Source organism: Silene latifolia, chromosome 2 (genome assembly GCF_048544455.1).
Source record: "Silene latifolia isolate original U9 population chromosome 2, ASM4854445v1, whole genome shotgun sequence".
Taxonomy (NCBI): domain Eukaryota; kingdom Viridiplantae; phylum Streptophyta; class Magnoliopsida; order Caryophyllales; family Caryophyllaceae; genus Silene; species Silene latifolia.
The window spans coordinates 12,957,960-12,985,235 of record NC_133527.1 but is presented as its reverse complement, the minus strand read 5'-3'; the positions used below and the strand labels follow the sequence as shown (position 1 = coordinate 12,985,235).

At 41.4% G+C, this 27,276-nt stretch overlaps 2 protein-coding genes across 3 annotated transcripts; one reads left to right on the top strand and one right to left on the bottom strand.

Moving 5' to 3' along the window:
* Positions 1 to 9,327: 9,327 nt before the first annotated feature.
* On the bottom strand, positions 9,328 to 16,528 carry LOC141642293 (mitogen-activated protein kinase kinase kinase NPK1-like). 2 transcript variants are annotated; one of them, XM_074451063.1, is made up of 17 exons: positions 15,982 to 16,528; positions 15,846 to 15,887; positions 15,231 to 15,296; positions 15,045 to 15,155; positions 14,874 to 14,954; positions 14,682 to 14,759; positions 14,492 to 14,574; positions 12,844 to 12,922; positions 12,621 to 12,721; positions 12,427 to 12,466; positions 12,147 to 12,206; positions 12,009 to 12,058; positions 11,665 to 11,890; positions 11,296 to 11,517; positions 10,911 to 11,179; positions 10,754 to 10,827; positions 9,328 to 9,838 (listed from the first exon to the last, which is right to left on the bottom strand). In XM_074451063.1, exons 1-17 carry the CDS (start codon positions 16,336 to 16,338, stop codon positions 9,729 to 9,731), a joined length of 2,049 nt encoding a protein of 682 aa, XP_074307164.1. In that variant the 5' UTR covers positions 16,339 to 16,528; the 3' UTR covers positions 9,328 to 9,728. The 2 variants fall into 2 exon arrangements, with proteins under 2 accessions (XP_074307164.1, XP_074307166.1); XM_074451065.1 differs by having other exon boundaries at positions 11,665 to 11,887; positions 15,982 to 16,499.
* A 1,390-nt stretch (positions 16,529 to 17,918) lies between these two features.
* LOC141642292 (peroxisomal adenine nucleotide carrier 1-like) lies at positions 17,919 to 25,802 on the top strand. Its single transcript, XM_074451062.1, has 5 exons — positions 17,919 to 18,316; positions 22,766 to 22,997; positions 23,942 to 24,088; positions 24,212 to 24,372; positions 25,269 to 25,802. The coding sequence occupies exons 1-5, from the start codon at positions 18,171 to 18,173 to the stop codon at positions 25,543 to 25,545; spliced, it is 963 nt and encodes a 320-aa protein (XP_074307163.1). The 5' UTR covers positions 17,919 to 18,170; the 3' UTR covers positions 25,546 to 25,802.
* Positions 25,803 to 27,276: the final 1,474 nt, after the last annotated feature.

The following is a 27,276-nucleotide window of genomic DNA, read 5'->3' as shown; positions in this document are numbered from 1 at the left end:
CGGCGGCCGAAGCCGCTAAGTCTTTGGAGGGGCGTGACCATCTTCAGAAAGTCGCCGACTTTCATGCTAAGCAGAGGGACGAATGGAGGGGCATGTTTCAGTCTCAGGGGAAGGTGGTTCGGAATAAGGATGCTATCATCGCCCAAAGGGAGGAGGACATTGAGACGCTCCAAACCGTTATCCTCCCTAACATGTGCGCCCAATACCGGGACCTGGCCGAAGAAGCTGCCAGGGAAGTGATTGGGGAGCTCTTTCCTCTTGATGGCTCCTTTCCGTGGGACAAATTTGACGAGCTGCTTGATGACAAGCTTGAAGCTAAGGAGAAGGCCGCGGAGGAGAAGGCCAAGGAGGAGGCAAGGGTGAAGAAGGAGGAAGAGGTGGCCGCGGAGAAGGCGGCCCGTGCTGAAATTGCGAAGGCGGCCAAGGAGGAGGCCGAGAGACTGAAGGCAGCTGAGGCTGCTGAGGCTGAAGCTTCCAAGACGGCTTCTGGGTCGCCTACCAAGGATGATGCTGCTAACGTTGCTGATGGCGAGAAACAGCAGCAACAGGCATAGGGAGACGGGCGGTTTTCACCAGGTTCCCCCGACATCTCGGATAGCTTAGCTGTTCGGGGGCCAATTATTAAGCCTTTCCTCTCTGCCATCTTTTGGCGCTTAAATGATATGTCTATAACCTTTTGCTCTTCTTTTCTTTGTTTTTTGTAAAACTTTGGTAGGTTGTGCTTTGGCTTATCCCTATGGGGACGGCCGTCGTATGTATTTTCCTCACTTGTAATCATTTTTAATAAAACTTGTTATCTTTTTGGGCCCTCGGCTTTGGCCGGGGCTTTGATCACAATCCTTCACTTGCCTTCTTGCGTTATTAATTGAGCGCTTTTTTGTTTTTACCTTCGGCCTGGCCGAGGCAGTTAGAATGCATAACTCAACTGCGTTTAACGTCTTTTTAAACATGTTGGCATCTTGGTCGCTTCCTCTTTCACTTTCGGTCTAGCCGAGGCGTCGGAATTGCGCTTCCCAACCGCCGCTGTGAACATGTTAGCGTATCGACCGTTGTGTCCTCTGCCAGGCCTTCGGTTGGCCGAGGCGGCTAGAGGTTACGGCGCGACAGCGTTCGTATCTGTAGACATATTGATCGCTTCCTCTGCCAGGCCTTCGGTTGGCCGGGGCGGCTAGATTTGCGTCTCAACTGTACTTATACGTTCCTATGACATGTTGGTCGCTTTCGCGAGTAGCAACTGCGCTGGTAGTGACTGCCGTGGCGTCTACTTCTTGGGGTGACTGCCCGGTTTTGTCCGTGGCGTCTACCTCGATATGACTATGAAGGGGGATACGCACTTTGATGGAAAACTTGCATGATTCTTAATTAGAAATAAACGCGTTGGGGTGCCAACAACTGTTTTGGACACCTCCACCGCTATACAAAGTATTTCCTGTGATTGTCAGTGTTCCAATGGCTCATCAAAGGCATACCCTCCATGTCTGTCAGCCGGTATGTACCCGGCCTCATTTCTTCAACCACTTTGTAGGGACCCTCCCAGTTGGCCGTTAGTTTACCATGAATGTTTCCTTTGTTGATGGCGGCCGACTTTCTTAGGACTAGATCCCCTACTTTCAAATCCCTCTTGTGGACTCTCCGGTTGTAGGCTATTCTCATTCGGTTTTGGTATACTGCCAAGTTGAGGCGTGCTGTATCTCGGCTTTCTTCGACCAGGTTTAGGGAGGTTCTTAAACCTTCCTCATTTTCAACCGGGTTAAAGGTGGCTGTTCTGAATGTCGGCACCGTTGCTTCAATTGGCAGGACTGCTTCGGACCCGTAGACTAAGTGGAATGGACTGTACCCCGTTGCTTCTTTCTCCGTGGTTCGCAGGGACCACAGGACGCCGGATAGTTCATCGGCCCATCTTCCCTTTAGGTCTTCAACTGTCTTCTTCAAACCGTTGAGGATTGTTTTATTGGCTGCCTCCGCCTGTCCGTTGCTCTGTGGGTGGCAGACGGAGGAGTATGCAAATTTGATACCAAGTTCTTCCAACCAGTTCATTATTGTGTCACTCCAAAACTCTCGGCCGTGGTCAAATACCATGACTTGGGGTAACCCAAAACGAGTTATGACATTTTCCCATTACCTTTCTTACTTACCGCTTTGTCGTCTTCGGCTGCATCTTGCTACGGCTTCAACCCATTTGGTGAAGTAGTCAACGGCGACAATCAAGTACTTTCTTCTTCCGGATGCCGTTGGAAATGGCCCTAGTAGATCCATCCCCCATCGTGCAAAAGGAAGGGGACTAAGTACCTTCTGCAGTCTCGGGAAGGTGCATGTATCACCGGAGCATGCATTTGACAGTTGTTGCACTTTTTGGTTTTGGCTCTGGAATCCGCAAGCATGGTGGGCCAGAAGTAGCCGGCTCGGAGAGCTTTGTGGGCTAGTGTTCTTGCCCCCATGTGATGGCCGCAGATGCCTTCGTGAATTTCTGTCAGTATTAGCTCCGCGTCGGCTGGGCCGACACATTTCAAGAGTGGCCTTATCACGGACCTTCTGTACAATTCCCCTTCAAACACCAAGTACCTTGCTGCGATCCTCTTTATCTTCTGCGAGAGACTGCGGTCCTCCGGTAATTCATTTGTCAATTTGTATTTCATTATCGGAGTCATCCACGTCGTCTCGGTCTCTATGTTACCCCCCATGCCGACGGCCTCGGTAATGCTCTTGGCATTCCCGATGTCCACCAAAGACGGTTCGGTGACATTCTCGATGGTTGAACTGGCAAGCTTTGAGAGAGCGTCGGCTCGGTTGTTCTCGGACACTGGAATGTATTGTATCCGAAAAGATTTCAACTTTGAGGTGTCAGCTTTTACCCTTTCCAGGTATCTTACCATTCCGTCGTCTCGAGTCTCGTACTCTCCCCTGATTTGATTAGCCACTAAAAGTGAATCTGTTTTCAAAATGATGTGTTCTGCGCCGGCGGCTCTAGCTAACTCGACTCCAGTTATCACCGCCTCGTACTCGGACTCGTTGTTTGAGGCCGAGAAGGTAAATTTCAAGGCATACTCAAACTCGTTCCCGTTTGGGCTGATGATAAGGATGCCGGCTCCTGAGCTGTTCGCCGTGGAGGACCCGTCGGTGTATACTTCCCATACCACGGGGTGTGATTCTTCTTGGTAAGTGCACTCGGCAAGGAAGTCTGCAAGTGCCTGCCCCTTTATCGAGGGCCTCGGCTTGTATTGAATGCCGAAGCCGGATAGTTCTACTGCCCATTTGATGAGCCTGCCGGATTGCTCAAATTTTTCCAACGCTTTCTCCAATGGTTGGTCGGTTAAGACCGTCACGGGATGTGCGTCGAAGTAGGGTTTCAGTTTCCTTGCGGCGACGACGACGACAAAGAAAGGCGCTTTATCAATCGGCGGGTAATTTCTCTCGGCGGGCAACAACGTATGGCCGACAAAGTAGATTGGGTGTTCTTTGTTTGTCTTCTTCCCGATGATCACGGATCGACCGTGGGCCGAGGTAATCGCTATGTACGGATATAGCATCTCCCCAAAGATCGGCCTGGACAGGGTTGGGAGAGTCCGAAGACGAGCTTTCGCTTGTTTGAAAGCCGTGCTCGCTCCTCCCCCACCAAGTCCTTATTCCCCTTCAACACTTTGAAGAATGGGGTGCTCTTGTCGGCTGACCGAGAGATGAAACGGGCTAGAGCCGCCATCCTCCCTGGTCGCATCATAACCTCTTTTCGATTCCTCGGCTCCGGCAGTCCAGGGATTGCTTGGACTTTGTCCGGATTGGCATCAATTCCCCCCGGCGCCGACAAGTACGCCGAGGAACTTACCCGCCGGACCCCGAAGTTGCATTTTATTGGGTTGAGCTTCATCTTGTATTTCCTTAGTGAACAAAATGTCTCGTGTAAATCGGCCAAGTGCTCGCTGTCAGACTTGCTTTTTACAATAGCATCGTGGACGTAAGCCTCAATGTTTCGCCCTTTTTGATTTTGGAACACTTTGTCCACTAGTCTTGTGTAAGTTGCGCCGGCGTTCTTCAAACCAAACGGCATCATTTTATACATGTATGTGCCGTTAGCGGTGATGAATGCGCATTTAGGCATGTCTTCCTCGGCCATTAATACCGATGATACCCGAGAAGGCGTCCGGCGGGCTCAAGATAGTGTAGCCTGCCGTCGCGTCGATTAAACTATCTATTCGAGGCAAGGGATAGCAATCTTTGGGGCACGCTTTATTAAGATTGGTAAAATCTACACACATCCTCCACGCCCCCGATGACTTCCTCACCATTACAACATTAGCTAACCACTCAGGATAAGTACAAGGCATGATAAAGCCCGCCGCTAGTAATTTATCTACCTCGGCTTTGATGGCCTCATCCTTCTCGGCTGAGGAGTTCCTCATCCTTTGCTTGACAGGGCGAGCGGTGGGGAGTACGTTCAGCTTGTGAACAATTACCTCCCGGCTCACGCCTGGCATCTCGGCCGCTGAGTAGGCGAAGACGTCTTTGTTCCTCCTCGGCCAGTCTAGGAGAGCGGCCCTGAATTTTGGCTCCAGTTGACACCGATAGTTACGGTGCGCCCGGGTCAATTTCCACCTCTTCGCCCTCGGCTCCCTCGACCATGACGACAGTTGCATCCATATGGTCGCCCTCCTGTTGTAAGGATGGGCTCTTCCCCTTCTCGGACTTCTTTGCCACTTTGAGGGATTGCATGTTGCACCCTCTGGCAGATATCTGGACGTTGACCACCTCGTCCTTCTCGTCCTTTGAGACGAGCTTATGCGCTTCCCCCCGGTCCGAGACATACATCAGTGTCAGGGCCCGGATGGACATTACTGCATCGGCCTCGCTCAGAGTGACTCGGCCTATGAGAACGTTGTAGGCGGACGAGCCGTCAATGACCACGAACTCAGCTAGGACATTCTTAGCCGCATTCCCCTCGCCGAACATCACCGGCAGTCTGATTGACCCCAGAGGTACCAGGCCGGCCCCGGAAAAACTGTACAACGGATTGGTGCAGGGGCTCAAGTCCTCAACCTTCAAACCGAGGTTGAGAAAGCACTCTCTGAACATGATGTTCGTGTAGGCGCCTGTGTCAATCAGGCACCTCTTGACCAGGTGGTTGGCTATGTCCAGGTGGACTACAAGTGGGTCGCTGTGAGGGGCGATGACTCCCTCGTAGTCCTTCTTTCCAATTGTCATGTCGGGGATGTTGGAAGCGGGGATCGCTGTTTTGGGCACAAAGTTGATGGTCTGATACAGCTCGTTCAGGTGTCGTTTGTGCCCATGAGCGGACCCACCGTTCTCGTTGCCCCCGATGACAACATGGATCACTCCTATCCGTTCAAAGACGGATTTCTTATTTGAACCGCCGGCATCAGTCTTTTGGCTTTTGGCAACATATTTGCCGAGGCTCCCCTTCCGGATCAGCTCTTCAATGGCGTTCTTCAGATGCCGGCAGTTGTCAGTTAGGTGACCGGTGTGGCCGTGGTACTCACAGTACTGGCTCGTGTCACCGTCTCCCCTCGGCCTGGGGGGGGCCTTTCCCACTTCTGACCCTCGTTCTTGCTCAGGGCGAAGACCTCGGCGGCAGATACGACCGGGGGTGTGATCATTGTACCGCTTTTGGTAGTACGGTCCCGAACTCCCCCCGGCGCCCGCCGAGTTCTGTTTCCTGGCGGACCTGTCAGACCGTGACCTGTTATTGTCACGGCGTCTTTCATCCGGGTTGTCCTCCCGGCGGCTCTTACTCTCTGAGTGCCCGGTCTCGCAGGGGCCTACCCAGGTTTTGTGGTAGTCCTCCACCTTAATGGCTTGATCGGCCATCTTCCTGGCGGAGTCTAAGTTCAGGCCTCCGCACTTGATGAGCTCGTTTTTTAAGTCCCCTCTTGGGAGGCCTTTCATCAGTGCGAAGGCCGCCAGCTCGCTGTTCAGCTCACGAATCTGCTGAACCTTGGCATCAAACCTCTTCACATAACTTCGGAGGGACTCGCTTCCCTCCTGTTTGATAGTCAGGAGATCAGATGTCTCGACGGCCCTCCTCTTATTGCAAGAATATTGGGCCAAAAATATGTCCCTCAGGTCGCCGTAACAGTATATCGACCCATTGGGTAGTCCCTTGTACTAGCTTTGTGCCATCCCATGCAGGGTCGTTGGGAAGACACGGCACTAAACCTCATCAGGCTGTTCCCACACCGACATGTAAGACTCGAAAGCCTCGGCATGGTCGGTCGGGTCGCTTTCTCCTTTGTATGATATGGGTGGCAACTTTAGCTTAGTCGGCACCGGGACCTCTAGGACGTAGGGGTTGAGGGGCTGTCTGACCACGTGTCGAATGACACGCGGCGATCGGCTCCTCGCATCCCTAGTCCGGCTCCTCTCCCAGTGGCGGGAAGGGCTTCTTCCCCGACTCTGGTAAGTCGGGCTTCTTCTCCGACTCGGTGAGTCGGACTTTTTCATTCCTCCGGGGCGGGCCTCGTCGGTGCTGCGGCGACGCTGTCCTCCCGCGAGTGCGGGAAGGACTCGGTCTACCACTAGCACTCACGGGCTCCCCCGGCGTCTTGACAGGGCCGCTTCCTCCACTTCTCCGTTCAAGTCTCTCGGAGTCACATTTTGGGCCCTGGTCTCCTGGACGGGTGCCGCCGCTCTTGTCGGAGTGACAGTGTGAGTCGGCGTGCTACCTATTAGGTCCAGGAGTAATTTCAGTTTAGCTGTATCAACCACATGTCCCATGATGGTGACTTGGTCGGCGGACAGCGGCGTGTCTGGTATTATTGGCATCCTGTACTCCGGTTGAATTACTCGGCCGGTGGAGGGCTGCGCAACCCAAGAATTGTGGACGGTATCATCTTGGCAGAATTCGGTTTCGTCGGTCACGAATACTTCTTGTTGTTTCGACATCTTCTTAGCTTTTTGGGTGGGTTTTTGTTTTTGTGTTTTTTTTTTGTTTGGGAATGAATGTGACTAGCTTGTAGTATCTTTCCCCACAGACGGCGCCAATTGTTCCGGGTGTAATTCCAGAGCAGTTACTTGTTACCACCCGTGCTTGTAGAATGACGTCTTTGACTGAATCCTCTTTTCGGTCTCCTGAAACAATGAACAAACTGAGGGCTCGGCTTTGTACCGACGAACTCACTCCGACGCTCAAGTCAGTAAACTTAAAAGGATTAAGTTATGTGTTACTTGGCGAAGTATGTATTGTAGAGAGATAAGGAAGATATTACCAGATTATGAGGTGTTTAGGTTATTTTTCGGATTCTTTCCTCAATGAGGGTTGAGCAGTATTTATAGACTTTCACGTTTTGTCACGTAGTGGCCAAGTGGCTACCAGGTGGAAAGACTGATCTACCCTCGGCCGAGGGACACGTGTCAGGCCGGCGGGCCCTGTTGACTCGCCGCTGAGGGGTCTTGGACATGAGTTCGCGGATATGTGCCCCGGCTGGCTAGTTGTACCAGCCGAGACCCAAGAGACAGGCCGGCGGGCTGCGTCGGTTAGGCTGTCTAAGTCGTTGACTTGCTTGTGGATATCTTTGACCTTGCTCAATGTGTTGACTCGGTCAGCGGGTGCAGAATATGCCCCATCAATTATGAACATATTTTTACCTTTGCATGTGTCGACTCCCTAAACTCCCTTTTATCATATAGTTTACATCTTAATATTTGTTAGTCATCAAACCAAACAACAAACAAACCCAAACGAAATCGACCTTGATAGGAATCTTTCCATAGCATTTCATAAACGCAATTCCCGTCTCCTTGTGTTCGACCTCTATTACCACATTAATTTGTGCCTAGGATAATTATCTTTGCATAGGTGTACGATAGTCTATCAACAAGAATTCTTGTTTCGGGCGACTATAATTGGCGACTGAAAACAGTCGCCAAATCAAGATTGGCGATTGAAAATGGTCACCCAAACACAGTCGCGGGCTTTAGTCGCCAAATGGAATTCGGGCTTTTCAGTCGTCAAATTTGGCGATTGACTATTCAGTCGCTAAATAAGCAAATTGGTGACTGACAGTAGTCGCCAAAATGGCGACTGGAAGTCAAAGTGGTCGCCAAAATTGCGACTGAAATCAGTCGCCAATGGTTAACTTTCAGTCGCCATTTTGGCGACTACTGCGTCACCAGTCGCCATTTTGGCGATTACTTTCAATCGCCAAATAGTCGCCATTTACACTGGCAAATCAGTAGCTACTGGTTTGGGAGCTCTGTTTTGGCGACTGAAAATGGTCGCCAAAAATACATTTCAGTCGCCAATTTGTCTGGGTTTTTTCATGAAAATTTGGTTTTCCTACTACCCATTTCATTGCCTAACCTGTATTTTCCCATTTCATTGCTCGTACCTGCATGGCTGCATTTGTATTGCTACAACACCAATGCAAACCAAACTCACAACACGAACGGGAACACCAACAACAACTAAATCTCGTATATGAAATGAGAATAAATCCAAGTTTACAAGTGTACCACACAAATCCTAATCAAATCAAGTTCATCACAAGCCTAGCTTACACTACCATGTTCTTAGATTTTGGGAAAAGGGCACTTAAATCAAGCACAAGGAAGGAAACACCCGCGCCAAAACCGCCTCCTCCGGATGGATCATTAGGATCTTGCCAATGGGACAGGAACCGGAGTTGCACGAAGCGAAGTAAGCTTCCATCTTGTCGAACTTTTCCTTCCATCTCGCCAATGGGAACGAGGACTGGAGTTGCACAGAGCCTGCTTGATATGTTCTTTTCAAATGTTTAAGATCTCTTTTAAAACAAGGTCTAGCACTTGAGAGACATGTTGGTGGAGTTTTAATCTTTGTTAGGCACATTTATTGAGCGAGAATTTTTGCACAAATTGGTGATGGTATAATTAAACGTCAAAATTTGAAATCACGTCGGATGGTTTTATATTATTTTCTTGTATTTTTATTAATGTTATATTGATATGGAATATTGACGATGGAATTAGTGAAAGATTATTTTGAAGCATTCTTGGTATATTTTCCTTTTCATGTGCTCCTCGTGTCGTAAGTCATGTCTACTGATTTGCCAGATTAAGCAGTGGTGGCCTGGTGGGTTATCAATGGTGACTTGGTTAGTATTTGGTGTGGAGTTCAGTTTGCACATAAGGAGAGGTTTTATTCCTGGGGGTTTGGCAGTGGTTTTATCATTTATGAACTTTGATGGCATACGTTTAAGGCATCCCAAAATTCATTATCCGTATCCGTATCCGGTCCGCTGTACCTGGGTGCCCAAAATCCTTATACCCGGTCAAAACGGATATACAAATCCCAAAATTCGTATATATGAATCCGATTTTAGGTTTGAGAAATCTTTCAAATAGAAGAAAAAACATACAGCTTCATTAATCATCGCTGTTGATTCCCCATTTATACATTACACTTGAAATTTCGACCATCTCTTAACAAAAACTCAGTATCACATTCTTTTGTATTCCCCAGCAAACATACAAACTGCTTTTAACAGAAGCAATGGAAAAAAAAAAAAAAAAAAATACTCTCTTGATGATGATTTGCTGAACCCGCCGCATTTTCATCGCAAGACGACGGATGAGAATGATTTGCTTGCCATGCCTTCTATACATGAAAAGATAGCTGGGTGACTACTATGTAAAATTATTTCACACAACCTCTTTTACGAAAAATACTCTGCTAGACATTCGTGCTTTCATGGCAAGTAAATCCGCCAGCAAGGCATCATGGTGGCTAGAGAAGCTCATTATCATTTAGGGGGAGAAGCGAATGGCGGCCGTTCCCTCTGTTGACAGGGAACACGCTTGTTTGGGGACGACGTCTTCCCTCCTGCCTGCCGCAGTCTTTCTGCTAGTTTCTCTGCAACACAGTTTCATAAAGTAAAGCACATGAACTCAATCAGTGAACAACACAAGCATTCATGAAAGCCAATTCCTGAATGAGCGTAAACTCGCACATTGTGACAAACCATCTAATGTCAAAAGTCTCCACTGATATAAATAAGTTCTTTTTTATCGTAAAAAAACACACTACTAGTTTTATATCCCTGCTTTCCTATCCCGCAAATCATCTCCCAAAATATGAATGTACTCATCCTCACCCCTTAAATTTCACTCGTTTGGTAAGCAAAATGGAGGTGGTGGAGGGAGTGAAGATGGGACCCTCCATTTCCCTCCTACAGGCTACAAGTCAAGTTGAAATTCCTCCAACAAAGCAGAGATCTAGAAGGAAAACTCACTCACTCCATGCCCCGCCTTTTCCCTTCCCTTCTTCCCCCTCCTCTCCCTTTACCTCCCATTTTTGTATCCACACACACCCTTAAGAGTGAACATGGCTATGAGCATGTTTGGCCTAACTTGTTGAAAACGAGTTTTTGTTTTTCAAGCTTAATTTTCTAAAAGTGTTTTTCAAAAGCAGAAGCATCAAATTGTTGCTTCTATTTTTTATGGGCAAAAAGATGGTTTTTCGTCTTTTGAGAAATTTCTTTTTAGCTTTTAAAATGTGTGGCCAAAAAATGTTAAAAAGTTCAAAAACACTTTTAAAAGTGAGGCCAAACATACATTATATATAGGACATAAAACTAATCTTAACTCTCATGGATTACTAATTTACTATACAATGTTTCTGTAACGGATCTGCTTCTGCAACAGTAAAATGCTTTGTAACAATGTGAGCAATTCAAAAATTTGCATCAAGCTGAAGATATAACCAACTCAGCACCGATGCCTTAGGTACACACACATTAAGCGGATTAAAAATTAATATGAAGTGTACCTCGTTGCTCCTCGATTTCTTTATCGAGTTCTTCCTTCCACAGTCTTTGCTTCTCAGGCTCAGCGAAGCTTGAACTGCAACAATAAATTCTCTACTAATACTCCGTAAAATAATTGTACAAAGCTTCACAAAAAGAAAACAAATGCCACTCACTAACCTTGAAATAAAACCTTCCTTCTGTAGCTCTTTGACCTCAGGAACCTCCTTTAATTGTTCACTAGGGTTTTTATCTGAAATGGGTTTGATATGGCTGACAGGACTCGCATTTTTGGAAACATCAGCAACATTTGAGAATCTTCTGCTAGGTACTCTGCTAGGTGACTTGCTCTTTGTAACCAAATTACTCAGAGCATCACGGTCCAATACCCCACAAGCTGTCGGTGAGGCTGTATTTAACGTGACTTGCAGCTTCTCGAGATCTAAGGCCTGCACAGGTAAAATATTAAGGGAAAAATGTGTGACTTCATGTTAACTCATTGAAGTTAATTACTACTCTGGTGCTATTCTCATATTTCATCGTTATTCCTGCAATCTTATTTTACCTTTTCTTCCAAGAACGCCCTGATTTTTGCCTCAGTAACTTCTTCTTCATCATCGGCTAATGGTTCACTTGGCAATGTGAACTCAGGTACCACATTACAAGATGATTCAGCAATGCCACAATCTTCTCGGGGAAGCGACTCTGTGTCGCTTCGTCCAACTTCGGGGCTAAGATCAAACTTGCAAGCCCAATCACCGTTTGGCTCACACATAGGATTAAAACTCTGTCTTGTTGAAAACACTTGTTAGTGAATTCATGGCAATTTGGATAAATTCAATCAATATATGTGCTACAAAAATTTACTACTGAAGGTAACGGTTGCGGGTTCCCTCGTCATCAAAAAAAAAGAACAGAAAGGAAAAATTACTACCTCTGTGCAGTCATTTGTGAGCATTGCTGGATTCAGGTCAACAGACGCACCCATAGAAAAATCGTCTTTATCATCTAAGACACACATGTCGTCATCACTACAGTTTGTGCCCCAAAGAGGTTGTGTTCCGGAGAAATTCTCTGGATAAACAGTTGAGCATCCGACACTACCCAAATTGCAAATGTCTTTTAAACCGCCACTAAATGTCCGTGTGGCATTGCTTCTGCTGTTTAAGAATTAAGTAAACAAGTTATTTGGTCTCTACAGCCATGAATCTCAGCCAACATAGACGTTAAAAGGAGTGAGTAGAGAAAAGGACTGATAATATATGCTACTCCACATACATGCTTTTCTGATCCACCGGTGTTGTTGCAGTCTTGTTTTTCACAATTTCCTGACATTAAGGCCACAATAAGCTGTGATAACATTGACATATGAAAGTATAAGGCACAAACTCACAAAGTTGTTGCAATTAGACTAACAGTGACTGAACGACGAAAAACAGGTTGAGATTCTTGGTATTCTTCATTGACAAAAGGATGCTGCAAAAAGAAAACATATTATCAGCATATTACATGATGCAGACTATGGCCCATTTGCAGCCCTTATGCAGAATGAGCTACTAATACAATGGAATTCAACGTGCATTTTAAAAGGAGATAAATCGAATGGAGGAGACTGTGAAGTATCCAAAACGTGCATCATAATCTACTGCTATTTCAAACAAAAAAGTAAAATGAACTGGGAAAAATTGTAAAATACCTGTAGCAGTTCTGAAGCAGAGGCCCTAGAATTAGCTTCTCTGTGGCCAAAATGTGAAACAGAGGGTTCAGAAAAGGTAAATCAAGCCAGCAGCTTACTTTTGAAGCTTAATACAGTATTAGAGTTCCATTTCAAAGGTAAATCGCCAGAAACATGTGAGCAAGGCAAGCAGTAAAATATGACAAACATCTTACGTTTGTAAGCACTTGTTTAAGAAATCCTTTCCATCAGCTGATAGGTGCTCAGGGATAGGAGGAGGAGACTTTGTAGTTCCAATGTGAAATAGAGCAGCCACCTGGATGAACCAGAAACTAAATGCATTAATAACAAAGGAACAACAGCTCCCAATACATGAAGAAATGCAGTAATAGGATTAAGCAGATTCATGTAACACAGCTTTGAGCTGGACGAACTTACCTCCTGATACTGGCACCAAGGAGGTTTTCCAGTTGCCATTTCAATGACCGTACAGCCAACGCTCCATATATCGGCAGAGCTGAGGTGTTCGATAATCAATGTAAGTGTCAATTTGTCTCTTATAAACAAAGAATATATGTTCATATATCTATCAAGAGTGCATATGAGGTTATTAAAAAAAAAAAAAAAAAAAAAAACAATCACAATCTAGTTCAATTGGACCCTTAAATTGCACAAAAGCATTAAAAGATTGGAAGAACAACTTTCAACGGGGACTCTTGTATTGTACGACTGTTATCTACATGTCAATAATACATTAATACCTATCTCTATACCAGTCCTATTGAAGCCACATACATTATGACGACCCCAATGTTACGGCCTTAAGAAATCACAAGGGTAGAAATAAGTCTATGATTCTCAAGTCTCACATCCCCCCCTCAACGTTACGCATATGTCAATAATACACTAATACCTATCTCTATACCAGTCCTATTGAAGCCACATATTATTATGGCCACCCCAACGTTACGGCCTTAAGGGATCACAAGGGTAGAAATAAGTCTATGATTCTAAAGTCTCAACAACAACAACAACAACAGAGCCTTAATCCCAAAATGATTTGGGGTCGGCTGACATGAATCATCCCTGGGTTCGAACCCTTCACCTGACCCTGAGGATCCACTGGACAGGATCCGGACACGAATCCGGACATGGATCCTTGACGGATCTTTCTATGAGAAATCGGTGTGAGAGTGTTTTGTTTTTAATCTCTGTTTTGTACAGCAGCCCTATATCAGGAGTGATCTTGACATCAATTTAATGCTGTAATAAAGTCTTCATTCATGTTAAACATGAAGAAACTACTTTTCCTTTTTTTTCTTTGATTTTTTAAACTAATAATCAATTTTTTCAAAAAAAAAAAAATTAGCCGAGTCCAGATTTAAATTTGGATCCTCGTATCCGAGTCCTTGTTTTTGAAATTTCAAGGATCCGACACTCGGATCCGTATCCGTGTCGGATCCTCGTATCCAAGTCCGAGCATCACATAATCATCCTTGAGAACCGTTTATGGGTGAACGATACTTTTCACTACACCGGGGTCTAAGAAGTGCAGCGCGCCGCTTCTGAGGAGACGCCCCAACTATGTCCAAATTCCGATTCATGTCCATAAAATCTGCGTTTTTATGCTGCCACAGACCTACCGCAACCCTCCTCCTTTCTCCGGGCTTGGGACCCCGCAGTGAATGCCCAAAACACTCAGAGGCGGAGTTTATGATTCTAAGTCTCACAAGGGTAGAAATCATATTGAAGGTTGAATTACGTAGCTATGGTCACTAAGATAAATGTAGAGAGGAATCAGAGATTTCCAATAGCATAATGGAACACCCACAATTGTTTTAGGAAGAAGTGTTAGCGCAACTGGAGGAATACATTAGTTTTCCCCTCGCTAAGCCACTATACCACAAGCCTCATTTCAAAAGCATATAATTTTTATGCAAACAATACTTCATGCTTGACCAAAAACGTGCAACCGAGACTTATATCAGAAGAAGAGACGATCCAATAGAATGCTAAATGATCTAAAACTACTATTCAAAGAATCATATGCTGGGTTCAAGAATAAAGTTGAAATTTTATTACTCACAAGTTATGACCAGTTTGAAGGATAACTTCAGGAGCCATCCAATAAGGAGTGCCTTTCATTGACTTTGCCCCTGTCATGGTAGCCTATCATAGTAAAGAAAGTTCATGCAGAAAAGAAGAACGAGATCAGTTACCATGCACCTTCAAAGAAACACACGCAATGACAAAAAAAGATTAGAATAGAAATTCACCAATTCAACTACTTTCTTCGATGCACCAAAGTCAGCAAGTTTAATGCAACCTTTATTATCAACAAGGATGTTTGCCCCCTGTAGCAACCCAGAGAATGAGCAGCAGTAGTGACAAAAATAGACATATTTGTATTCTCAAAATATTACTAAGGAGGAGCTTGTGAATTGAAGTGTTTTCTTTCTAAGCAATACCTTAATATCTCTATGCATAATTCCGTTTTTGTGCAGGTATTCCAGGCCTAACAGCAACTGCTTAGTGTACATTCGTATAACCTGGACAATGGGACATTATGTAACCAATTTTTATGGTAACAACCAATCAAGTTCTTTGGAGAAGAAAATATTAGAGTATCATCCACTTACGGACTCTGGAAAGGACCCGAACTTTCCTAAGAGGGAGGATATAGATCCACCAGGAACAAACTCCAATAAAATATTTAATGCATCGTCCTCTCTTGCAGTCCCTAGATATCTCTGATAAGAAGAACGATGGTTCAAAATCTAACAACACGTCATTTCCTAAAACAAGAGAAACAGCAATATGCTTACAACAATATTTGGATGTGAGAGATTCTTAAGAAGCTTCACTTCCTCCTCAAGCTCCTTTATGTGAGCCTGTTCACAAAGAAACATGCGCAATTAACACACTACAAGCATCATTTCATACACGCCTAAAATGGTAAGTACAATAACATCCTAGAGGAAGAGTATTCAAAGAAGCGTAATACTCAGTCACTCGCTTATGCTAAATTTAGATACTGGATTGGACAGACTAAACTAAAGCTTTTGCGAAAAGCACAAGATATGGATAATCATTTGCCAAAACAGACGCTTGAAAACGCATACTCAGTTATAAGTACTACTTTTAGATTCTGGATTGACCAGATTAAACTAAAGCTTTTGAGAATAGCATAAGATACGGATAATCATTCGAGGAAAGACGGTTTAAAAGCATACTCATGTAGTCAATTGTGCTACCTAATTGGACCAAATCTAAATGATAACTATACCTAAAGTGAACACATATAAACTACAACATTTTCGAAAACGAATTCATAACAATTCTTATAAAGAACATGAATTACTAAACCAAAATCGTAAGAATATCATAGATCAAGAGCCTTCTAACACAATTCTAAACTTCAAACATTCTTTATCCCTGACCTGAGCTTTATCCTTGGATGCACCGTTCACCGCAATCAAAACCTACATCAATTCACAGTATCAAACTTAAATTAACTTCAAATCAACATCAAATCAAAGATTCCTCAAAAAACCTAATTAAAACAACAAGCATTACCTGCTTAACAGCAAGAAGCTCGCCGGAATTAAGATTCATCCCCATATAAACCCTACCAAAAGCGCCACACCCGATCAATTCACCTTTCCGCCACCGAATAGACGACGCTTCCTCATGCTCATCCTCCTCTTTAACACTATTCGGCGACTTATTCTCCTTATAATTGTTCGGAGGTAGAGCTTTAACAGGAGATTTCGCAGCAATAAAACCTATACGAGACTTACGAATTGAAGAACCGATCTTATCAACAAAGCCGCCGAAACCAGCGAAAGCACCGCCGTCATCTCCACCGCCTTGCGACGGTGTAGATGGTCGGAAAACTAAGGATCGACGAACTGATCCGTAGAGTTCTTGCATTTGGGAAGTAATTAGTAGTGAATTAGGGTTTGAAGTAGTGGAGTGTTGTTGAGTTTGATTGCATTTGGGGATTTTTAAGTGTTTGGAGAAGAGAGGGAGAGAGAAAGGTTAGAGATTTGATTTGAAGAGGTAAAAGGGGGGAGAAGGAAGAAGGATCCTTTTTTTTCAAATATTTCTCCAACGTTCTTCTTTCTTTGTGGAGTGGGAAGTGGAAAATGAGGTGTGGTTTTTTTTTGAGAAAATTACTCTTGTGACCCCCCGTTTTATTTAGTATTTAATTTCAATTTATTTCAGTTAAGTTTAACTTTATTTAGTACAGTTTACTTTATTTTGGCTTTATTTAGTTTAGTTTATCTTTTCTCTTTGTAAATTAATTATTACTTCAGTTTAGTTCATCTCCATTAAGTTTAGTTCAGTTCAGCTCCATTAAATTCAGTTTAGTTCAGACGATTTCAGTCCAAAAGAACAGGGTCGTAATTACATTGTCTTCTCTAAAAAAAAAATACGCGAAAGTAGTAAATAAACCCTTTTACTTTGCTATTAAGAGAAATTAAACCCCTTAACATTGCTTTGTAGTGAATTACCACATTAACTTTGCGTGGATCGACCTGACCTGACTCGCTTCTCAGGTAGTCGAAAACAAGCCCCAGTTTACCTGCATGAGACCTGGTATGACGTACAATCGTCTGGGCCGGTTCAGGGTCCAATACCCATACCACTTGGCATGTAAAAAGATGAAAATTAGACAAGATCCATGGGCCCTGCCTGGCATGGATTTGCCGTAGGATCGATTAAGAGTCGACCTTCTTAGAAACCGGTCTAGGCCGACCAACCCTCAATTTCTCAAGGTCGATAATTATAACTCTAATGATAATAAATAACTTAACGTTGACACAAACACTTATCCAATACACCGTACTTTATCAAGCAGATCTTAAGCCTTATTCTTTATGGGTTTTTAGAGCTGAAATGTATTGTACTGAATGAAGCTGAACTGAACTGAATGAAGCTGAGCTGAACTGAACTGAATATAGCCGCTGATTGGAGCTGAATTGAACCCGACTTAGCTTTGCTATTGCTAAGGGGTGGGAGCCCAGATAGTGTCTCGGCTGCCCACCAATTATAATAATAATAATTATAATAATAAATAAACAATATTGATATAATAATAATTATAATATTGATATAATAATTATAATATTAAATTAATTAAATAAATAATATTAATAAAAACTATTAAGTTTAAGATGAGTAGAATTGAAATGGTTTGAATTTAATGGAGTTGAATTGAACTGAATAAAAATGAGCTGAATGGAACTGAACTGAATTAAATTGAGCTGAGTCGAGCTAAACTGAATTGAATATAGATGAGCTGAACTAAAATGAGTTAAAAATAAGGCAGAAAGAACAAGGCCTTAGTCTAGCGGACGCTCGGACACCACCGACAATATCTTGATTACGGAGTTGTCGAGTTGAGCCGTCAGCCGGAGTATTCAACTTTTTCCATCGTTGAATTCCAAAACAATTAGACCCACCAATCATAAAAAATAGTAAAATACCCCTTGGACTTCCAAAACAGTACTTCCTACTTGGTACATCAAATAATTTAGACACTCTGTCAGTGTGTCTACACCCACACGTCTCTCCACTCTTTTATGGCTGCTCAACCAAACCTCTTGAATACATCACAAAAATCCTTGCATCATCTTCCGTCCTTCAAATCTTTCACCAACCCACCTCCCAATTTCTCAATTATTCTCCTAAATTTAGTCAAAGATCCAAACTTTAGGGTTTAAGGATTACTAGATTAGATTCCTAATTCTGGGTTTTAAATGGCGTTGGATTTTGAATCATTAACAGAGGCAACTTCAGGAGCAATTGGAGCTCTTGTTAGTACCACTATTTTATACCCTTTAGATACTTGTAAAACTAAGTATCAAGCTGAAGCTCGATCTCATGATCAACATCCTAGATACAGGTTTTTAATTTTGTTCTTTTTACTTGTTTTCAAGTCATTTTTATGTTTGTTACTGTATTTTCTTTGATGGGTTTCACTTGATTTGCGTAATTTCCGGTTTTCAAGTTGTAATTGATCATTAAATTTGGGTATCACTGGTTAAGACTGCGTACATTCGACCCACTTACCTCGCAATTTGCTGTAGCTGTTGAGACACTTTCACACTGGGGTTATGTTGTTGAATCTTTGTTTGGCATACAGTAATTTTAATTGTTTTTGTAGCGTAGTGTGTGGGATAATTTAGCCGTGTTCTTCATTTGGTTATGATCAAGGCTGTTTCACGTCGCGATTTGTTTGTTTGTTTGTTTGTTGTGATTGCAACTAAGCTAGCTATATAATGAGATCATGATCTCCGAAAAGTTGGTCGAGATTTTTTTGGCTTTGCAGTATGTGATTCATTTCTCATTTCAGCCGCATAGGACGACAAGGGCGACAAAGTTCTCCTTCGTCAGTTAGAATTAGCTTTTGAGGAAGGCACAATACCTCGAAAGACTTGAAATTAGTTTTTTTCTTTGAGGTTGCACCTTTGCCTAGCATTCGTTGATGGCTTTAACAAAGATTGACTTTGGAGTTGAAGGGGAAAGTGAAGTCTAGTAGGCTAGTTGTCTCCTAATTGTGCGATAAATCACTAGTTTTTAGTATGAATGTTAGTGACTACATCGCTTATGGGTTATGGCCTAGAGGTGGGTTTTCCTTTGAACTTGATGCACAAGTATGAGATTGAGCTTAATGTAATTCTAAGCACCATTACCTAACATTATATTAATGGCTTTAACAAAGGTTGACTCTGGAGTGGGTGAGGAAAGGTAATATACGATGTCTAGAAATCTAATTGTCTCTAGATTTTTTGATTTCTTTGGCCCCGGATACATGTTAAGTAGATAGTTTACAGCCGAGAATTAGACCTTTATCCCTTGTTTGTACTTTGGACTGACAGATTTGAGAAATGGAGGTGGACTAAGTTCGTTCTTTTGGATAAGAAATTTTGTTGAGGAAGAAGGGATTATTATCTTAGTTCTCCCAATTTTCTCTGTTTAGTGGATGTTTGGGTGACTTGGTGTATAGATATGTGCTCTTATGTGAGGCAGTTGTCAGTGAGAGGGTGGGAGAGAGAGAGAGAGGATGCTTCAGGTGATTGTGGTACCATGTCATGCTCATTGTAAGTAATATCTGGCTGGGCCAGAAGGACTGAGAAAATGGAGGCTCAAATAAGAGCGCCAGGCTGAGAATATGGATTCCCATCTGTGTAATGTGTTTCGTGCCTTGTGACCCTTATTATTCATGCATCAAATGATAGTTTAAGGGCTTTGGGCAACCGGTAATGCTACTTTACAGTTTGGGTATAATGATCATTGCAGAAAATTAGGATCTAATCACAATTCCAATTCTTGTAATTGTGTCAGTGTTACTAGTAGGCTATGTTACTTGGACTTGGGTTTGGTTGTCAAGTAAACATACATATCCAAGAGTGGAATCGCCATGGCTAAACTTTCAAGACTCTAGGTCTCCATATTGAAATAAAGGGACATATCATCAATACTCAGTTTGAACTATAAGGTTTAAATATTTGAGTTTTTAAGTGAAAGACGAATGTTTGAGACACAAGGCTTAAAATAATTACAAATCATATTATCCATCATTTTCTTCCTCTATACCCCGTTTTGTCAAGTAAGCATCCCTTTGTGTCTGATTGAAAAAGGTTGGGTATGGACTCCCTACCTATATCCTTGACTCCGTACCTATATCCTTGACTGTCGTACATGACATATTTATGTCTCCAAAGCGAAGAGTTAAGAGCATCCGCAAAGGTGAGGTGCCCCATATTTTATCTCTCTTTCTCTTATTCGTCCACCTCATTTTTTACCGACTTTTTCATCTACCCTCCCCAATTTATATCTACATATATGCAACAATGGGGCTCCCCAACAATATTAATTTACACCTAAAAATTTGGGAACCTCCCCAAAAGTATACAAATTACCCTTACTTTTTCTTTGGGGACCTCCCCTAAAAACAGTGGAACCTCATATTATGGGGAGGTATGTGCAATGGTGAGGTTTCCCATTTGATAAGAGGGCATTTGGGGAGGTAAGTTTCCACCTTTGCGGATGCTCTAATGCACCACAGCCATTACTCGGAGTCATCACCATTATGTAGTTTTTGGCTGGTACTATAGGCCTATAGGGTCTTATTTAGTTGGACATATGCATAATTGCACTAAATAGATCTTTTGTCGTAGAGATAAGGATCCAATTGGAGGAATAAGAGAGAAACTTTAAAGCTGGGGTATTGTAATTTGACATCGGTTGATAACTTGATGTAATAGCAATTGTTCAAGTTCAAGTTCAAGTTCATCCTGTACAAATTACATTATATGGTTGTATACATTTGTATCCCCTCACGCGTAACTCTTCTCTCTTCCTTCACTTCTAACCTTTCTCTAAGCAGGTCCCTTTTGATTGCCATTCTTATTATATCCAACCAGACACAACTTCGAGGTGTTAAACAACATCTCGCATCTGCAAGAACTTCCTTTGTATGGTGATACACAAATAACCTTTCAAAAAGACTTCAAACAATGGGCCAATTATGATATCCTATGCGACTGGGGTTCTACCGTTTGTTTTTAGTCAAAATACTGTCTGCTTCTTGAATAATTGCACATTCATCTAATAATTACTGGATTTCGGAAATGTTTCTTACCTGATTTAATATACAGTATTTATCTTTTGGTTGTTTCCCTTTCTTTGTTTAATAGGGGGCTGGTGTGGGTGTGAGTGTGTGACGAATTGTCAACTGCCTGTAGGTTTCCTCATAAAGAAATCAAGTGTCTCTGTGAATGATGAAATCACAACAAATGCCATTTGTTTATCGAAGATGTCCCCATTTACTGTATGCTTTAGGAGTCCTAGCCTCCTAGGTATCAAAACCCAGCAAAGGGCAGGAAAGCTACTTATTTTGATTGGAGTATGCGTATTGGTTTTTAACAAGTGAAAATTGAATTGAAAATTAATAGAAAGTATACAGCTGAAGATTTGAAACTTTTCGTTCGGATGTGCAATTAAATTACCACAAAGTAGAGAATTTGAGTTTGTTGTAAATACTACTCGTATATACTATGAAAATTCCTAGCCACCTTTTATTCAGTCAGGCTATGTATGTTAGTGTGCATGCTTGCTGATTGAACAACTAACTCAATTTTATGTCTTTATTTTGAAATTTGAATCCAACTATCTAGGGACACAAAATACTTTGTCATCTGATATGAATGTCTTTGTTGCTGTAACGTTTATAGAACTGCCTCTTTACCAGCAATTCCTATAGCATGCAACCTCATTATATTGTGTACTTTTGATGAAATAAACGGTATCCACTGGGTTAGAACTTAAGCTATTAGATTTAGTCTGAAATTTTTGTATTTGCCTTTTCCATGGATACTGTTTGCATACTTGCACATCACTGGGTTTTGGAGGTAGTTTACATTTGTGGGTTAGGCTACTTAAAAGTTTTATATTTGTACAAATATATCCAAAGCTTTTGTAATTAGGGTACTCTTGTTATTTGGGGAAATTAAAATGTTGGACTTGTGCCTTCTTTATAGCTGAAATAGTTTTGTGAAACTATGGCATTTATCCTCAAAACAATTTAATATCATTTTCGGTGATGTGTTTGCTGGAGACCTACTGTAAATACTACCTTTGGAGTATTGAATACTTCGTATATACAGTAGTTGACCTTGCTGCAAGACCATCACCTTTCTTTCCATTTTGCATATATGTCAATTGCCAAACAAGTGTTTAAACATTGCTCTTTTGGGAGACATTCTGAGTTGCTGATTCTAGTGTTCATTCATATTATAAGGATTCATAATGCCCTTGCACTTTCTGAGAGTTCTGTTCACTTTGTTTTCTATAAGAAACCAGCAGGCTGTACAAACCAGCAGGCTGTACCATGGGATGGAGTCTGATTCTAGTATCTTTACTACTTCATAGTATATAATACTCTTTTCATCCCGTTTTTATTTGTTCAGTTAGACATTAATAGTCAAAGTCGTCAACTTTGTAAAATCAATCTATGACGAAATTATTTTGATAATCAAATGTGACAATTTTACATCGTAACTATACATACATTTATAAAAATAGATGGTCAAATTTGACTTCAGGTGACCGACAAAGTCAAATGAGGACATTTATAACATGCTTCGACTCTGCCAGCCAACTTGTTTAAACTGCCATTAAAGTTCAAAGGTCGTCTTGTATGAGACTGTTGTATGGTACGACATAGCTGGCATTTTTATTAAATGAGGTGCATAATAAGGGATGTGCCTTTGTATACAGTACAAAGGTTTTATACGAGTTTTTGTGGTAAAGTTAGTATACTGTCTCATTTGTGGTTTGTGCTTTGCAGGAACCTTTCAGATGTATTATGGGAAGCTATACGTAAAGGTCAAATTCTTTCATTATATCAGGGTTTGGGAACGAAGAATTTGCAGTCAGTTATTCAACAGTTTATTTATTTCTATGGGTATAGCTTTTTTAAGAGGCTTTACTTGAAGAAAAGCAATTCGAAGTCGATGGGAACAACTGCAAACTTAGTTGTTGCTGCTGCTGCAGGTGCATGCACGGTGTTAGTAACACAGGTTGTTCCCTTTTCACACGTGAATTATTTACTTTGAGATACCAACTTGTTATGAGTTTGAACTTTGAATCCAAAAGTGCCTTATTAGATAGGAGTAGTAGTTTTGCTCCCATTTTTATTAGCCATTTGTTAAAAATGATGTGTTGTTAAATCCTGTTACTCGACTCTCCGACACGGTGTCGTGTCTGACATGTGTCGGAGTGGAGTGTCGGACACGGCTATTTTGGGTGGATTTTCCTATTTTGTGGTCTAAATTGAAGTGTTGAAGTGTCGTGTCGTGTCGGACACCGACACGTGTCCGACACGCGACACAGCAGTTAAGTGAAGTGTCGGAGTAACATAGGGACTTAAATCGTAATAGGCAATATTTAACAATAATTAATTGTTACTCCCTCCATTCCACTTTTATTGTCCTCTTTTGTCCTATATTTATTCCAAATTAATTGTCCTCTTTCTAAATTTAGTATGATAAATGGGTGAACCACCACTATTACCCCTAATCTTTTAATTACCCCTCCCTCTATCAAAATGACATTGTCGGTTGTCCCCATCCCTTTTAATTAAAGGGGTAGAGTTGCAATTTTACCCCTATTTCTCAAATCCTTCCCAAAATAGAAAGTAGGACATTAAAGTGGAATGAGGGGGAGTATTAAAAAAGAGCTACATCATGGTCTAAGTGAGTTAGATTTTGTAGCCACAAAGTATGAGAAACGATGTGACTTTCTTCTTTCGACTCTGTGGTTCAGTTCTGTAATTTGCAACTTCACGTCATTGAGGGATAATAACTTTCTGCCGAGTTTTAATTAATGTGTTAGTTGAAATCTGGTGTACATTCTGCAACCAAAATGAGCATGTTTTTAGAGTGAGATAACATAGTACTCCGTACCTTACTACCTTTCTCACATGGAATACCAGTCTTACATTCACTTTGCATTGATTTGACAGCCATTGGATACGGCATCATCCAAGATGCAAACCAGTGATTTTGGAAAGTCAAAAGGCCTCTGGACGACCTTATCTGAAGGCAACTGGAGAGACGCCTTTGATGGCCTTGGCATTTCTCTACTCCTGACGGCAAATCCATCAATCCAGGTACCCAATTTAAACTTCTTCTCTGAAGTGTGTTGTGTTTTTAATAAGTTTGACCATTATTTTTTTAGTTCTTCGACGGACTATTATACTGTTAATGAAACTGACTTTGCTATATGGGCGCAGTACACAGTTTTTGATCAGCTGAAGAATAAACTTCTTATTAGCAAACTAGCTAAAAACCCAGACTCCGAATCATCTCCGCAAGCTCTTGCTGCTTCCACAGCTTTTTTGTTGGGTGCTCTCTCTAAGAGTATCGCCACCTGCTTGACGTATCCAGCTATCAGGTATTTTATTACCTTCTCGTTTAGTCGTTTTCTATTCATCTTAAGTTTATTAACAATCTTTTCCAATCACAATGTCGGAAAATTTTGCCCTCAGTTGATGTGCATAAATGATGTTGATATAACAAATATGGTTGCAAACTGGGAAACAGGTCTTTCGGATTGGGTCATTTTTGTTGGGGTCTGTTTTGAATGTGTTGTCATTACTCATTAGGGTCTTTCATGCCGTGGGTTGATGCTTTTGATACACAAATATGGTTGCAAACTTGGTAAACAGGTCTTTTGGACTGGGTCAGTTCCTGTATGTTCTGCACTTTGGTTCGAGGTCAATTTTGTTTCGGTTTGTTTTCAATGTCATTTTGGGTTAAGTTGGTATTGTGGCTGTGTTCAATAAGGTCAATGGCATTTGTCATGTAGATAAAATCATAAAATTAGGTGTAGTATTAAATCATTCATTCATTTCGGGTGGACGTGGACCATTTTAATGCCGGTGGTTTTGAGGTTGGCCTCTTCAGATTGAGTCAATTTTGGGTCCAACAAAATGCGTGCCATTTACTGGTCGGATTGGGTCAATTCAGAGTCATATATTTTGTTTAATCAGTCCATTGTCAATTTGGGTCTCGTTTTTGAGTCCGGTTATTCAAGTCTGGCCTTTCAAGTTGGGCCAACTTTTCTCCAGTCGTGGTAACTTTCAAAAACCCCTTACAAGCAGCCAGGTGTTATGAGTCTAACCTATTTATTCCAATGCTCTTAGAAAACGGTTTTGTAACCGAGGAGTGAATATAAAATTAGGAAAATATAAGTAAACTCTGCTATGTTGTGCACACATACATGGATTTGGTTCTTCATGAATCTATGATTCATCAGAAACTCAGAATTGCAAAATTGGTTCGGTTCAGGTGTAAGGTTGTGATTCAGGCTGCTGAGAGAGAAGAAGAAAACACGACAAGAACTGAAAAAACCCGAAAAACAGTCTCAGGAGTATTCTACAACATCTGGAAACATGAAGGGATACTGGGATATTTCAAGGGTTTAGAGGCCCAAATCTTGAAGACAGTGCTAAGTTCTGCCTTGCTTCTTATGATCAAAGAGAAGATCACAAAGACTACATGGGTCTTAATGCTCGCACTCCGAAAATACCTGTTTTTGACCAAGACAAGATTGAAGAATGCATAATATGTGATTGCACTTTTCATGTAATAATGTAAATAAAGGAGGCTTTATTTCGGCTTGCTAAACAAAGGGTATTTCATATCCTATGAAATAAAAGGTTTATTGGATGGCAGAAGGCCTTCTTTTACAGGTTGTAAACTTAGTTAAATATCGTTATATTTTACCTATGTTTCATTCTTTGTTATCAGTAGATAAATTTTAATCGGGATAATTGGAATTTATTTGTTACTGTATCATTTTTTATCTTGATCATCCGCCTGTCATTTCCCGCTTCTTAATAAGATTTTTAGTGTTACAAGTAGGGCTGAGCAAAACAATCTGAGACGATTTTTTTTTTTTTTTTTTCCGAATTCGAATTTAAAAAACCGAATATTTGGATACCATTTAAAGTGGATATTCGATCCGTTTTTTTCCAATTAAATTGGATCAGACATCGATTGAGAAAATTTAAAACCGGATTTATAAAATGGTCCGAATAAAATGACAAACCTAACCCCTAATCTCATCCAATATTTATGTCTCTAATCCAGTAAAAATACTCCTTTGAAATTTAAGTGTTATTATGTAAACTTTGCGGTTTAAAAATTGTAAAATAAGCAATGGATGGCGTTATCATAAATTAAGAAGACATTTTTTAGTGGTGTAAAAAATGCGACATGGACTGAAATGTCATTTTGAGACTGACCAAACCGCCGGGCCGACTTTATTCTCCCTTCAAACCGGATCAAATCTGGATTTTCGGACACCGTATTTCCGGATATCCGAATTATTCGGATCGGATCTGAATCCTCAAAATCCCTAATTTAAAAATCAGATATTCATTTATCCCGGTCATTTGTTTAATTGTAGGCCCGGTTTCCGTTCATGGCTGAACATTGCATACAAGTATATAACCACTTAAACTAACAAATTTCTTCAACACAAATTCTTACTAAAGACGGGCACTATCCGTTTTAGTTGTAGACGGATACCATTTTGTGAGACAAAATGCCCAAATTGGTGATAGTGGGAGGCACATGGGGGTGCCCCCACCTTGTCCCCCCTATTTGTTTTATGAGTGTAACTACCCGTCTTAAGATTCGACCCGTCTAAAGCAAGACCAACTCTTTCTTCAATAATGGATGGTAATTTGAATTTAGAATAATATTTAAACTAGTTTAGATCCCGCGCAATAAATGCGCGGTATTTATAGAGTTTTTATTTTTGTATTACTTAATCTGTTAATCATGCTATATTAACACCTCATTAGTTTTTCATAGTTTATGTCATTATATTTTGAAAAAAAAAATTTGAATTGTAAAATTATTCAAGAAAGCTGAGTAAAATTGAACTGTAAAAAAATAGCGGTATCTCATTAATGTATTGTCCATTTTTCTCGTTATTGTATTTTATTTCGAGAAAAAAAATAAACTGAAAATTAATTCAAGAGAATTGAGTAATGTGCTAAATTGTATTTTTTATACCAAAAACTAATGATACCAATTTATAAATTTTCTCAATTTTTTTATCAGTAATCAAAACGATTTATAGTACATTACTAAAATAATAGCATCAATAAAAGATTTAATATTTTATAGTTTTATGTTATTTATATTTTAATTTAAATATTATAGTTTAGTGTTTAGTAAAAATTATATAATTTGATGAAAAAGTTAATTTTAATAAAAAGAAATATATAATGAAATACATTATAATTATTTAGTGAATACAAATAAATTATCAATAGTTTCCTTA

Coding starts and splice junctions, on each gene's coding strand:
- LOC141642293 (XM_074451063.1), bottom strand. CDS start 16,338: ATGCAAGAACTCTACGGATCAGTTCGTCGATCCTTAGTTTTCCGACCA. Junction 15,156..15,230: donor TCTCACATCCAAATATTGTT/GTAAGCATATTG, acceptor TCTTCTTATCAG/AGATATCTAGGGACTGCAAG. Junction 11,518..11,664: donor TCACAAATGACTGCACAGAG/GTAGTAATTTTT, acceptor TCAACAAGACAG/AGTTTTAATCCTATGTGTGA.
- LOC141642292 (XM_074451062.1), top strand. CDS start 18,171: ATGGCGTTGGATTTTGAATCATTAACAGAGGCAACTTCAGGAGCAATT. Junction 18,317..22,765: donor GATCAACATCCTAGATACAG/GTTTTTAATTTT, acceptor TGTGCTTTGCAG/GAACCTTTCAGATGTATTAT. Junction 22,998..23,941: donor GCACGGTGTTAGTAACACAG/GTTGTTCCCTTT, acceptor TTGATTTGACAG/CCATTGGATACGGCATCATC.